Here is a 14,914-nt window from a genome sequence, read left to right on the forward strand (position 1 = left end):
CCTCTGCCACACACAGGGGTTCCCTTGGACAACAAACTGAAATAAAAAAGGTTCCCAATGGCACACGTTTGAAAACCAAAAAGGGAAGGATGACACCTCAGTACAGAGCATCTGCTTTGCATGCAGAAAGTCTCAGGTTCCATCCCTGGCATCCCCAGGTAGGGCTACGAATATTCTCTGTCTGAAACCCTGCAGAGCCACTGCCAATCCGTGTAAACAATACTGAGCTATATGCAGCAATGATCTCACAGATCCGCACCATACATTTAAAGCAAATCCAATGTATATTTAAAGCATGTGACTTCCCCCAAAGGGTCACGGGAAGTGGAGTTTGTTAAGGGTGCTGGGAATGTGTAGCTTTGTGAAGGGTCAACCACAGTACCCAGGATTCTTTGGGGAAAGTCATGTGATTTAAATGTATGCTATATATGTCTGTGTGGCTCCATCCTTGGTCTAGGGCAGGTTCCTACGTTCTGTCCTGCTTCCATCTCACACTGTCCGATTTTGCCTTCCCGCATAAGTTTCAAAGTGCAATTCAGGTAAGGCCACGAGCTCCAGGCGACAGCAGCAAAAGTCATTCTATTCTGGTCCCCTTGCAGCTGCCAAGTCTTACAATATGTTCACAGTTCAGCAAGAATTGAAGAGTGGAGCCAGAATCCAGGACGAACAAGTGTGAACACAGCTCGAGAGAGGCTCCATCTTCAGCAATTCACACCTCATCCATCAGATGGTACAACAACAGTTTCCATTCTGGGATCATAAAGATGAAGCTAGAAGGGCTTTATGGAGCTTGCCCTGTCCTGGGAAGTCAGTATAAGTAACAGGACTTTAAACTGCCTGCCTCAATGCAGCTTCAGAGTTTCTAAAATCCAACAACACAACGATTTTATGTTTTACGGATACTAGATAGAAGTGTGTGTTTAAGAAAAATACAACATATTGTTTATGATCATGGGCAAGCAGACTGAAGAGTGTCATGAAGATGGCCAAGGAGTGCAGAAGCAGAACAGGCTGGGGGGCAGCTCTTTTTGAAAAATGCTCTTTTTCATTTATTTTAGTGTTGCATTTCTATCCCACCTTTTCTCCAAGGAGCTCAACCTGGCATGCATGATTCTCTCCCTCCCCATTTCATCCTCACACGAGGTGTTTTAACAATCAAACTCTCTTCCCAGGGAACTCTGGAAATTGTAGCTCTGTGAGGGTAACAAGGATCTCCTCTTAGCCCCCTGAACAACCTGCAGTTCCCAGGGTGCTTTGAGGGAAGCCATGGTTGTTTAGAATGGTATGATACTGCTTTAAATGCATAGTAGGGATGGGGCCCAAGACTGTATGTATCTATGCTCTCTGTACAAGATCATGTCAAAATAGGCAACCACTGCCATCTTTATGCAGAATTTGGAATCCAGAGACATGCTCAGGGGCAGGCTTGCTCACATACCAAGCTTACAGTCTTCACGATCATAAAGGAAAGCTTGCAAATGTGTGGATGGACTCCTACAAAGGTTCAGAGTAGAAAAGGTGCGCGGTCAGACAATGAGGGATTATAAACCAGGATTACAGCCTTCCAGCCCTGTTACCTAAATATCCCTACCTTGCTGCCCATTTTTCTATTAACTGCTTAATCTTTTATTATTATTTTTATTATTATTATTATTGCTGCTGCTGCTACAAAGAAATGGGAAAGGGAAAGGAACACCATCTATAGTGCATAGGCCATCCTGCCATCTCCCATGTAGTTTAATATAACACCATCACCCATTTGAATCAAGTGAGAGGAAGTGGGTAGGAGTGATTGGTTGGAGCAACAGACAGGGAACGGGGAGAGAAATTAAGGTAACAGGGAGGATGGATAGGTATGTTAACAACCCTCTATAGCAGGGAGGGACAAACCTGTGGCCCTCCAGATGTTGTTAGATTCCAACTCCCATCAGCCACAGCCAGCACAGGAAACAGTCAAGGGATGATGGGAGTTGTAGTCCAGCAACGTCTGGAGGGCCACAGGCTAGCTACTTCTGCTCTATAGTCAGGTAGCCAGAAAACTACAATTCGGATGAGTGCCCTGATTTCCTGCTAACTATCTAAGCTCACTCTCCTTTCTTGCTTTGTTACCCAATTCCCCCCTCCCCTTCCTCTGCAAAAAAAAAAAAAAACTTTTAAAAACCAGAATGTCAGAAGAAGAAAACAATTTATGCAAAAATTAAGTACATGTGCACAAGCTTAATTAACTTGTGTAATTAATTCTGACTGGGTATCCTCGACACAGACTCTGGATTTCGGGGAAGCAAAGGAGGAGGGGACACAGCATGAAAGAAGCGAGGCTGCTAACAAAAAGGGGGGAAGGGACACTTTTCCAGAAAGCGAGCCTTTGGCAGCACAAAAATCTACCCTGTGCTACTGCTTGCCTGCTTTCATACCTGCCCAAGTGGCGCTGATCAGGCAGCTCCAGGTCTTTTCCCCAAGCAGGTGACCTTATGCTCACGCCTGCACACAAAGCCCGATTCCCGCCCCCGAGTGGTTCCAATCTGTGCCGGGGTGGTGTGGGGGAATTATTTTCTGAATGGAAGGCGAGGAGTGAGCTGCATGCTGAGAGCCCCAGTAGCGCCTCCGCCGCTTCAGCTGGGTCCTGCTGCCCAGCCACTGCAAACTGCTGGAAGGAGCCCAGAGATCCACCAGGATTGACAGAAGAGCAGATGCCAGTGCTTGCCAGCCCCAGAGAAGGAAGCAAAGAGGCAGAGAATGGCTAGAACGGAATGGAGATGCAACTCAGGCATGAGCAGGAGAAGTACAGGGGCTTAGCCGGAGCTGGGGCTCTGCACCAGAGCCTGTTTTAAAATGCCCAGACTTTCTCTCTCTCTCTCTCTCTCTCACACACACACACACACACACACTTATGTGATTTGTGGGCAAATGGGATTGTATTTCTTACATTTATATCCCATTTTTCCTCCAAGGAGCCCAAAGTTGTATTAATTGTTTTTTCCGCACCCCAAAACATCCCTGTAAGGTAGGCTAATCCAAGAAAGAGTGTGCCTGGTTCAAAGTCTTATCGTGTGTTTGCACGTTGTAAGCTGCCTTGATGTACTTTTATGGAAAGTGCAGCTTATAAATATTTAAATGAAGTCATTTGATTTTAGCGTCAGGACTGAGCAGGGATCTGAATATGGACCTCCCCAGCCCAAGTCCAAATTCTGACTCACTAGCCCTATACAAATCTTGTGGGTCTCAAAGCTGGAGAACGTTATTTCAAATCCTAATTTGGCAATTCAATTATTCTGTACTTTTTCAACTGACATTCTCTGTTCTTGGGGAAGCTCAAGGGTGGCCAACAGGGGGCTCCTGCTGGTCTCCCAGATATAAGTGAGGTCTGCGCCTGTCGCATTTCGACAAGGCTACTGGGGCACCAGCTGCCATGTGCCCCTAGACCATTCACCCTGATAGGCCTCCCGCAATCTGCTCGCTGCCCCAGTTGCCTACCTACAAAATGGGATTGGTGGGGCCCTGGCTCAGAAGGGAGCAGAGTGGGTAATACAAAGCAAAGAAATTGCAGAGCGGGCAAACCGCCCAAAGAATTAAGACAATGGAGAGAGTCTTGCAGCACCTGAAAATGACTTACTCAAATGTACTACGGCATACGTTTCCATGGACTGGAGTCCATTTCATCCGGCGCACATCAAGGAAGCTGCCCAGGGATTTAGGGCGAAAAGGTGTGCTTTCTCGCAGGCCCCCTAAGGGTTCCTTGCAGATAATGGAAAACTGCTCACGATCAAAGCCACCTGGACTGCACGCAGGGACAATCAACACATGAGCAAAAGGCCTCTTTCTTCAGGAAACAGTGACACAAGGCGATTTTTAAAATCTCCATGTGCAAACTCTTTTTCGGGAGCAGCTGAACCCAGGGACAACTTGTGTTCAGGTACAAGGTAACCTGGGAGCATCCCTAAGGTGTCCCTCGGTTCTGTAGGGATGTGCCGAAATACAGAAGACCATTTACTTAGCCTCCTACAGGGGTAGGGAACTTCAGGCACAGGGGACAAATACGGCCCTCCACCCCTCTCTATTTGGCCCTCAGAACTTTCCCCACACCATGCTGCCTCTCTGCAGGACACCTCTCACTCATCCAGCTTTGCACCTTCCTTGAATGAGCAACTGGTTGGCCACTATGAAAACAGGATGCTGGACTAAAGGAGCCATTGGTCTTGATCCAGCGGGCTCTTCTTATGTTCCAGTCGCCTATCTCTCCTTTAAGTGAAAGTTCAAGACCCCCTTCCTCTACCAGAAATCAGAATGAACTGCCTCAAGCAAACATAGTCTTCTCTTTTCCCTATGACTCAATAGGGCCCAATCAAGCTATTTTCCGCCAACATTCTTCAACAGCACAAACCAAGTACACCAGTACAAGCCCCAAAACAAAATCGAAAGAACAAGTACACATGCATAAAGAAAACCGCCATATGAGAACAAATCCCTCAGCAATCAACTTGCTTTTGAATTGACCATCTGCAACGAGCAATGTGCTTGTTTCAATCTCGACAGCAGCGCCACAAAGTGCCCACATGGTGCCCTCGCATGAGCTCTCACGTATTGGGAGATTTGCAGAGTAGCAGGTTCTGGGTCCTAAGCTGTGCCCCAGTATCTCTTTTGTAAATTATACAGCGGGGTACACACTTCTGGAAGCAACAGCAGTGTGTGCCAAAAAAACCAAGGCTAGGATTTTTTAAGCCTAACATATTGTTCATGCTGTTTCGCCAAGCCAAGGGCGGCGGCATCGAGCTCTGAAAAAGGGCTACTCCAAATAAAGGAGGTGTGAGGAACCTTTGGCCTCCCCAATGTTGCTAAACAACAGCTACCACCATTCTTTGGTCATTAGTCATGCTTGCTGGGGCTGATGGGAGTTGTAGTTCAGCAGTATCTGGCGGGCCAAAAGCTCCCCATCCCTGAAATAAAGGGAAGGGAAATGGAAGAGCTACTGATTCCAACCGTGAATGTCCCAAGGACTGGTGCAGCTAGGGCTGGAACTCAGGGACAAATTCAAAGACCCCACAGTCTGGGGGACCCCCAAATTGACCACCCAGAGCAGCAGATGCTGGATGCAACATCAAACAAGCCTGGCATCAGTACTTCAGCCAAGATGACATGCCAGGACTTATACTGCTTGCAGCAGCAGCAGCCTTTCTTCTTATTTTTAAAGACATTTTATAGTCAGGGGGTCGCCAGCTGGGCACGTACACGACTACAGATGCTCACTTAATTATTTTTGCTTGAAATATATGTTATCCTTTTCTACAACAACATGGTGCTTTATTCTGAAGTAAATGTCAGGGGAGAAGAAGCAAAATGTATTTATTTCCTGTCATCATAACGGTGTTACGGTTTAAGCGAATTTAAAATGCAAAACTGCACATGCTCAGAGTGGTGTTGTTTTTAATCAGGGCTGGCAAATGTTTTCTCTCTCTCTCTCTCTCTAACACATCGGGAATGTAGAAGCAGTTGTACAGCATGAGGGTAGAGAGAGAAACATTAATTGTATGCTTCACAATGGAAGTAATACAAATAGCTGTCTACAGGGGAGGCTCAGGGCCTCCCCTTTCTTTGCCATTCACTCCCTCAAGAATCTCTTGCAACCATAACCAGGATAACTGTTTTGCCTCTACTGATTCAGAGAACTCAAAAGTGCAAGGATCCAGACCTTAGGGAGTTGCAGCCAGGGAGCGGCCAGGGAATTATGATTATTATTATTACTACTACTACTACATATGTATACCACCCCATAGCCGAAGCTCTCTGGGCGGTTTACAACAATTAAAAACATTAAAAACAAATATACAAATTTAAAAACACTTTTTTTAAAAAACGATTTAAAAACACATGCTAAAATGCCTGGGAGAAGAGGAAAGTCTTGACCTGGCGCCAAAAAGATAACACTGTTGGCGCCAGGCGCACCTCGTCAGACAAAGAACAGAATTCTTCCCGAGACCCCCATCCCAGCCATTCCATGTCATTACAAATGATGGAGGAGACATACTCCCCTCTCCCCTGTTTCGTCACTAAGATGGAGGATGGTAGGGGCCTAAATTTGAATGCAGGCCTGCAACGTTTACTTCTGAGGGCAAAACTAGAACTGCTACGATGGCACAGAATCTGGGCTCCCTTTGCACCAGAATACCACTGCTGGAGGCACTATGTCTCTGAATGCCAGTTGCTGACAATCACAAGAGGGGAGAGTGCTGTTGCACTCAGGTCCTGCTTGCAGGCTTCCTATAAGCACCTGCCTGGCCACTGTGAGAACAGGATGCTGGACTAGATGGGCCACTGGCCTGATCCAGCAGGGCTCTTCTTATGTTATGTTGATATGAATAATCTTGCACAAGCCATCGAGTAGTCTTTGGGTCTAGGCTAGGGGTAGCCAACATGGTGACCTCCAAATGCTATTGGACTACAACTCCTAGCAACCCTGCCAATCACTGAGTGGTGCTGATACAAGTTGGAGTCCAAAACATCAGGAAGGCACATTAACTCACCCTGCCCTAGCCACAAGACCAGTTAGATCCATGATAAACCACAAGATGGCCACCACTAGCTAGTTGGGTGCACCCACCACCAACTCACAGGATCCAACTTCTGACTTGGGGTACTACTCCAAGCTGCACTACAAACACCCATTACAATCGCATTCCCATACCGTTCCCTCTCCCTCTTTCAGTTCCCTTTTTTAACTGTTTAGACAGGGGCTCCTTGTGGACCACAAGCAATACATCACTTTTAGCCTACAAACTAAACGTAACACAAAGCACGGGAAATGCAGTCTGTGCATGCACAAAGGCATCTGTATTTTACTTCATGCATAACAGAAGTGAGCCCTGTACCTGAAAACTAGTTCCAGGTTTGAGCCATGGCAAAACCTGGCATAGATTGAGAGCTGTTTCTCTCCCACTATTCAACCCCTTGCTAAAATCCAAAAGAGCAATGGAGAGCAAGCAGGATGCCAAAAGGAGGATCTGGAACACCAGAAAAGAGTGCGCCAGGAAAACAGAAGCTACCCAACATCCCATTCCCATCACCGCAGCTACTTTATGCATTAAGAAATGATTTTTTTTAAACTCCTCCTGACAATTAATTCTGGCATCAAACCCGAGTAAGTGTTTTGTAAGCACATTTGCATAAAAAGGCCCAACTGCCTGAGAGTGCGGGAGGGGGCGTGTGCATGCGCACACACAGTTCCCTTTGGATGCAAATTTAGGAGTGTGTTCCCACTGGGGGGGTGTCTCAGAAACTGAATGGGTGCTTTAATGTGCACATTAGTGACCAATTACGGGAATGGGGAGAAAGAAACAACTCCCCCTACCCCATGAACAAAAAAGCTAAAAATCCAACAGACCTGTCAGGTGTCCTCCCCATTTTGAGAGGTGTGCCTTAGTTCATTGGCATTGCACAATCCTATACAAAGCATAACACAGGCTCCTCTTCTTCTTGGAGCCTCAGTGCTCCATAGAACGGGAATGGGTGCCCTTTGTTTCAAAATCCTACAACTTCACTATTTTAACATTTTAAGCAGACGTTATTTTTGAGCTACTGTCCAGCACTCCAGAACCTCATAAAACCTATATGATTTATAGGATGTTGCTTCGTTCCACCCCCACCCACGTGAAAAGATCAGTGCTTCATAGAAAATAATTGCCATCCTTTACCTCAAACTCTATTATTCCAGAGAGTCTTTTATTTTAAAAATCTTCATCTGACAAGCCTGGCTGCCAGAGTGCTTTTATTCAAGCGACTGCCCCTTCTTCCTAGAAAAAAAAAATCCAGCCTTGCAGAAGAGAGTGGAAATCCAGGGCTTAACCCCATCCCTGGCATCTACAATGAAAAGACTACATTTGAGCATAAGAAGAGTTTGCCTGACTAGCAGACTTTCACACATGGGTGTTACAGGGAAGGGCATCCAGGTCAAAGGGTGTGACATCTAAGCAGACTTGCAATCCAATACATCTTTTTTAGAAATTAAAGCATTGCATTAATCTCGTTTCATATCTTATATCTTGAAAGCTCTATACAGCCACTACTTAGCAAAGTACTCACTTTGGATAAATTTTCATCTGGCAACCTTATTTTCCACATGCACACCCCTCTGTACTAAAAACAACTGCTTGCATGATGAGAGAAGCAGGGAAATGGGGTGGGGGGCAAGAGGGAAGAGACACACACATACCCCCCCATTGACCTAGAAAGTAGATTTACTCCAGCTATTGATTAAAGTGGAATGCAATTACCCAGTGCAGGGACCTGCTGGTTCTGATAAGGGAAGGAAGGGAGTTCATTGCAAAGTCACAAAAATTAAAATCAAGGCCGGCTTCCATCCCCTTTCCATTCTGGAGGGGGGGGACCAGATTCTCACCCTCCTGCTCTCCACTTCCTATCACTTTCTTTGATTCCTTCCCCTGCTGGCTGAACATTCCCCACCCCCACCGAGCGCCTTCCCTTCCTTCCCTTCCGACTCTAAAAGCATCTCACATCTCAGCTGAGCAAACCCTTTCATTTAGCAGCCAGAGCTTTTGCCTTTCAAACGTCCTTCTGTACCTCAAAAGTTGTGGGTTGTGGTGGGTTTTTTCCTCCTGTTGTTAGAACAGCTCCCTTCCCTGTCCCCTCCCCGCTCCTTTTTTTGGATCCCATTAGGGAGAGAGCAAGAGAAAGTGCCCCATCTTTATTTTGAGCTGCACACACACACGCACACAGACTTTCCTACTGCTTTTCAACCCAAAATGAAAGCCTAGAAAAGCTGGCAAAGTGAGCAAGCTTCCGAGCTCTCTCTCTCTCAAAAAAAAGGGAACAAAACCAAAACTGAAAACCAGTCTAGGACTGAACTGGAAATCCCCCATGCCACTGGACGCAAAAACAAGAGTTCCAGGCTATTTAACAGAAAGAAAACAAAAAAGCGCAGCTTTTAAAAGTCAACCCCAAACTCTGGGTTTCAGAAGAAGAGCTTCCTCCAGATAGTCCACATCTATATTGATGCAAGAATGGTCCCAGAGGTTTAATTCTTTGAGAATAAGAAAATTCTCTGCATGTCCTGGATTTTACTTCCAAGGAAAAGCATTTCATCTTAGAACATTTGTCCCTGCTAAGAAAAATCTAACTGATGAAGAGTTCTGTGAAAATCAAAAGCTTACACACAACAGTCAAGTTGATCAAGTACAGTTGGACCTTTTTGCCATCTTTATATTTCCTAGTCCTTTAGGCCCAACACAGGAACCAGTGTCAGTTGAAGAAAAAGGGAGAGAGCCAATGTGGTGTAGCGGTTAGACCAGGCAGTCCCAAGTTCAAATCTCCACTTGGCCTTGAAACTCTCTAGGTGATGCTGGGCCAGTCACTATTTCTCAGCCTAACCCACTTCACAGGGTTGTTGTGAGGATAAAATGGAAGCAGGGAAAAGTATGCACATGGCCCTGATCTCCTTAGAGGAGAAGTGGGATAATAAATGCAATAAACAAATAAATTTTAAACATCACTTTGTGATGCTATTGAGCCAGAGCGCCTAGGTGGCCATTTTACTCAAGTTCTCCTTCAATACCATCTGCCTACCTGGTTTCACATGGTGGTGAAATAAACCAATTAATTTTGATACCAGGAGTTTTTTGGTGGGGGGAATGGAAAAATATTTCCCAATAGGAAAAGTGCATGGAGGACCACTTCATAGAAGCTAGGAAGAAAGGCATGAAAATGACACATGCAACCCGCACAAGGCCCCATGTGCACAACAAACGACTGATGCTAAGCTGAATTCATCATCCCAAGCCTTCACTCGCCTGCCTTATAATTGCATCCTTGAGCAGTGAAGGACGGAGAGGTGGACAGCTTGCACAGAAGGATCATGCAACACCACTAGGGAAATGCACACCTGACAGGCCTGCAGGCTTGCAGCCATGCTGGAACTTTTGCCTGAGCAAAGCCTGGCCTCTCCAAAGAAAGACTGATCGATGGAGATGCCAGCCACTTGCAAGTAAAGTTCAAGACTCTCTCCTCAGTGAATTGAAAGAGAGGAAAGGAACTGCTTAGAATGTTGACCTTTCTCAAGGAATTCTGTCTACTTTAAAGTGGGGGGAGAGAAATTAAAACCCATCCCCTCCTCAACACACACACACACACATATATGCACACACATACTCCAGAATCCACTGAGATTTAGTCAATGGAACATCAACCTGCTTAAATCCTTCTTTCATTTCAGCCTAAACTGGACCACCAATGGGACTCAACAATAGTTTTATTTCCCATGGCTTTTTTCTCTTTCAAGTCACCCACAAACCCCAATCCAGTGCCTGCTGCATCAGATGGGAACTGACAGATACCCAGGAATAATTGGGGGGGGGGGGAATTGGGGACCGCCATTTTTACTTGTGTATGTTGCTGTCATTTTCCCCGTTGATCAAAACAAAATTTTAAAGACTTGCATAGCAGCGAGGCCAACTGTCAACCCATCTTAATTTTCCCCAGAGAAGGGAGGAGGGGGGAAAGAGGGGAATTGATGTAGATTCACTCAGATGCAGCTGGAAAAACAGCCAGGCCGTTTTATATTCTGTTCCACAAACTCAAGGCACAAGCTGGGATAAAAGAATGAGGGGAGAAAGGAGGAAAGGGGGGGTGAGGGAGAGAAGAGATGATGTAGCTGTTTGGATACCCTTTTTTTAGAACTGTGATCTATGATGAGGAGGGGATTAAAAAGTTAGATCAACCAAACGCTTCAATACACATGCACACACACACACAAAAGAAAAGCCACAAGAATGATCAAATAAGGAACTTCAACCTTTCCTGACACTGGGCTTGAAAATAGAGAGCTTTTGCATGGAAGGGAGAAGAAGAGAGAGACCAAGAAACTGCAAGGTGCCCCCCTACCCAAAGATGTGTGCAGGCAGGATTACCATCCTCAACACACACACACACCTACACCCCACAATCCAATTTAGGAGTTGATGGGGCACCAGTGCCCAACCTCCAGGACCCTGCCTTTGCCCTAGGCAGCACCCAGCTAAAAGCAAAGATACTGCGAGGCGGGGAAGTGGGGAGAAAGAGAGAGAGGAGGAGACACGGAGAAGACAAGAAGAAAATGGGGTGCCCCAGTCTACCCACAGGTCGTCGGATAAAGTGGGGGGCTAGGGGCGCGCGCACACAAAGCGCCCTCTAACAAAGCCCAGCAACCACCACCACTGCAGTGGCAAGAAGACAGGGTGGGGGGGATGGCAGCTATGCCATTGTTCCCCCTCTCCGTACAAACACACACACACCCCTTTGCTGCTGTAAGAAGAGCAGCCGCCGCCGCCAGGCGCTGCGAATATTAGGGTCACACAATGCGGGGTTGGGAGGGGGCGAGCGGAAACCCTACAGAGCGGAGAGAGGTTGCCCTTCCTTCGCCAGGGCTGCGTCCCCCACTATTCAAACGGGGGGGAGGGGAGGTTGGCTCAGTCCAGCTGCCCACGACCCCGGCACCAGCGAATCCCCTGCCTTTGCCAGCCTAAGAGTCACTGCACGGGTCAGCCTGGAAAGGCTGCGGGAGGGAAGGGGAAAGGCAGCGGGTGAGGAGATGGTGCAAAAAAAAAAGAGGACTCTTGCCTCGACAATGCCCTTATCCATCGTGCGGGGGTCCCTCTGCTCCTCTCTTCGATCCCCCCCACCCGGCCCGCGTCCTCCACCACCCCGCGTTTTCCCCGGTCCTCTTGCGCGCAGCCGCCCGCCGCAGGAGCGCTTCCAACCCGTAGAGGACAACCGGGTAAATGCCAGATCAGAAACGCCAACAGCAGCAACCCGGGAAGGGGAGAGAGAGAGAGAGAGAGAGAGAGAGGCGCACGGGGCGGAAGGAGGCGTCGAAAGCGAAAAGCCTCGCCGGGGAGGGATCCCCTTCTCCGCCTTACCTCTGCCGGCAACGCAGAGCAGCAAAATCCCCGCCGCGGCCACCAAAGGCGAATGCCTGCCGCCGCTCCCTGCCGAACGCATCGCGCCGCTTTGCTCGCTTTTCCCTCTGCCGGTCTCTCGCTCTTGCTCCCTCTCGCAGGCGCTGCACCTGCACTCGAGCTCCCCCAGCGTTAATCTATGCTAATGAGATGCGAGGGGGCCGGCCCGCGGCAAGAGGAGGCGGGCCCTGCCAAAGGAAGGGGGAGGCAACTGTTTACAACTCCCATGCGGGAGGGGAGAGGGAGGGGCTTTAAAGGGACAGGGCAGCCTCGCTTCTTTGCCCCGCCTCAGCGAAGGCAAACCAATCAGACAAAACAAAACGAAAAAGACAAACCCAAACCTTGTTGTCCTCTCAAGTTCATCAGCGCCCAACGTGACAACTGTTGGAATTGTCTACAGCAGCAAACTCTCCTTTTTAAAAAATATATATTATTCTTTAGGCATCGTCTTATTAGCCTGCTCTATGCCATCCTGTGAATTCAGTCACACTAAAATAGTAATCCTCTTACAGCCAGCAACAAAATTATTACAATAATCATGTTGTTACCGCAAGTTATTACTAATCATAAGAGTTGTAAAGAATTGAGCCCCCTTAAATATGCATGCATTAATGCTGTTAAAAAGTGTGAAATATGCACTGAAAAGCATATGTATTATATATATGGGCATTATGCACAGGGAACAGCTCACACAAACAGCTTTTTTATTGTTGCAGGATGTGTAATCCTCGGTGAGGCATCTTTAAAAGAAAATCATTTTTTCTGCCAAAATGCAAAGCTAATGGCTCTTTCTCATGCATTCACATCACTGCTTTGTACCAACTATTCAGGATGTATTATACTATATTTCAATGCATAGAAGCTCTGGATCTACTAATCACATATGTGGCACTTTTGGTGTACCACTCTGTAGCTCCATTAAGCAATCTATAGACAAACCTGAGAGCAAAGTTATACCCTTCTTTCTATTTTAGAATTGAGAAAGGGAAGAGAAAAAGTTCTCCCATTTGATCCAGGATAGTTCAAACTGGGTAGAAGAAGCTGCACCGGGTAGCTCTTAATTGGGATGTAATAAGAACTCTGCCAAAGGCTCATCAAGGTCAGCATCTTGCCTCCCATAGAGACCGTCCCAATGTTTCTAGGAAGCACACAAGCCGATGTTTCTAGAAAGCCCATGTCTGTGTAAGCAGCATAGGTTTAAAGCACTTGACTTCCCCCAAAGAATCCTGGGGATTGTAGTTCACCCTTCACAGAACTACAATTCCCAGCAACAAACTACAGTTCCTGCAAGGAAATGTAGTGTGGATGCAACCCACATCTCTGCAGGTATGTCAGATTTCTGGATCCTGTCTTCCTGTTTCTCCTTTTAAAATATCAGAGATCTCTTTATCAGCACCAGCTCATATTTTGATATCAGAGGCAATAACAATAAAAGCCTTAATAATGTCCCAGTGTGGTATAGCGGTTAGAATGACGGACTGGGACCTGGGAGCCCAGGGTTCAAATCCCCACTCGGACATTAAGCTCACTGGATGAACTGGAGCCAGTCAGTTTCTCAGCCTAGGCTACCTCCCGGGGTTGTTGTGAGGATAAAATTGGGAGAACCATGTTTGTATGCCACCTTGAGCTCTTTGGAGGAAAGGTGGAATCTAAATGTAATAATAATTATAAATTAATTAATATATGATATGATATACTGTTGTCTCTTTTTTGGGGCTATGTTATTTTTAAAATGATGCAAGCCGCTTCAAGTGATATTGTTCTTGTTTTGTGTTTGTTGTGGACAGGTGTATAAATTATCTAAAATAAATATTATGTATGCGTTTATAGGCATTTATAGCCCATCTTTTTACCATGCGGTCCCAAGGTGGGTTCCTCGCATACACTCCATACAATTAAACCATGTAATATATAACCATTAAATGGGAGGGATATTCTGCTGTCATCTTCTGTTCCCCAGAAGACCTCTGCAAAAAAGCTTCCTTTTTACCTGACCATGAGCATTCAATCTAATGATGGCCAATTGCTGCCCTTTAACAGTACTCCACCCCCTCTAGGATGCACACCTTAACGTGGTGAGGGGGTTTGAGAGTGTTGAAGAAGCTGAGAGCAATGCCATCAGGAGTCTAGACCAAGAGGCTACACTCCTAGCAGGTGCACCCAAGGCAGAATGGTCAAAGCTGAGATACCAGACTAAGATGCATCCAAACTCAAAGGAGGGCAATGGTAAACGACCTCTGAATATCTCTCACCACGAAAACCCTATGAACAGAGTACAGTATCACAACAGATGCTGTTGGAGAGCACTGATTCATAGGGTCGCCATAAGTCGTAGTTGACTTGAAGGCACATAACAACAACAGTACTCCAAAATCGGCCACAGTGAGCTGTCTCACCATAGCTATCAGTAGAAAGGCTACCCTCCCATTCCTCATTCTTCCTTCATGCCACCTTCCTCCTCACTCATCCCAACCTTTGGCTGCAAACACACGACATTTTATTCTAGAATCCATGGAGACTGAGTACTTGTATTTTCTTCAATGTCCACACACAGTCTAGATTTACTGCATATTTTTTGCCCCTGACAAGTGCTTCTTGAGAAACTGGTTTCAATCTGACAACAAAAGCTCATTGCATGCAGTTTGAGTCTGCACTGTGTCCATTTGAAAAGAAATACAGGTGGTCCCAGCAATGGGGGTTACATCCACATCTGCCCAGTTGTGTTGTAGGTGGGTGTCTATCATGATTGCAGTCACCACTTCCTTGTTCATTCACCTGGGGTGTGCACAGGAAAAAGGTGTAGATGACCTAATTGTGATGGCTGGAGGGGGGGTGTCAATCACATATCAAGTAACCACACCCACCCTTGTGGATGGCAGGAGTTAGAATCAATCTAAATTGAAAGCAGCATGTTGAAGACAAGCACGAATCTGGATTTTAAAAAAACATTTTTTTTTACTGCAAACAGGTTTGTG

The 14,914-nt window shown here is 46.5% G+C and overlaps 1 protein-coding gene across 1 annotated transcript in view; it reads right to left on the bottom strand.

The window, feature by feature from the left end:
* CADM4 (cell adhesion molecule 4) overlaps window positions 1-12,112 on the bottom strand; it is a 135,513-nt gene extending 123,401 nt beyond the window's left edge. Inside the window, exon 1 of the mRNA XM_061596509.1 lies at window positions 11,901-12,112. Within this exon, the coding sequence (XP_061452493.1) occupies window positions 11,901-11,982 (82 nt within the window). The 5' untranslated portion in view covers window positions 11,983-12,112. The remainder of the gene's footprint in view (window positions 1-11,900) is intronic.
* Between the last annotated feature and the right edge of the window lie 2,802 nt (window positions 12,113-14,914).

This window comes from Rhineura floridana, chromosome 15 (assembly GCF_030035675.1).
Source record: "Rhineura floridana isolate rRhiFlo1 chromosome 15, rRhiFlo1.hap2, whole genome shotgun sequence".
Taxonomy (NCBI): Eukaryota; Metazoa; Chordata; class Lepidosauria; order Squamata; family Rhineuridae; genus Rhineura; species Rhineura floridana.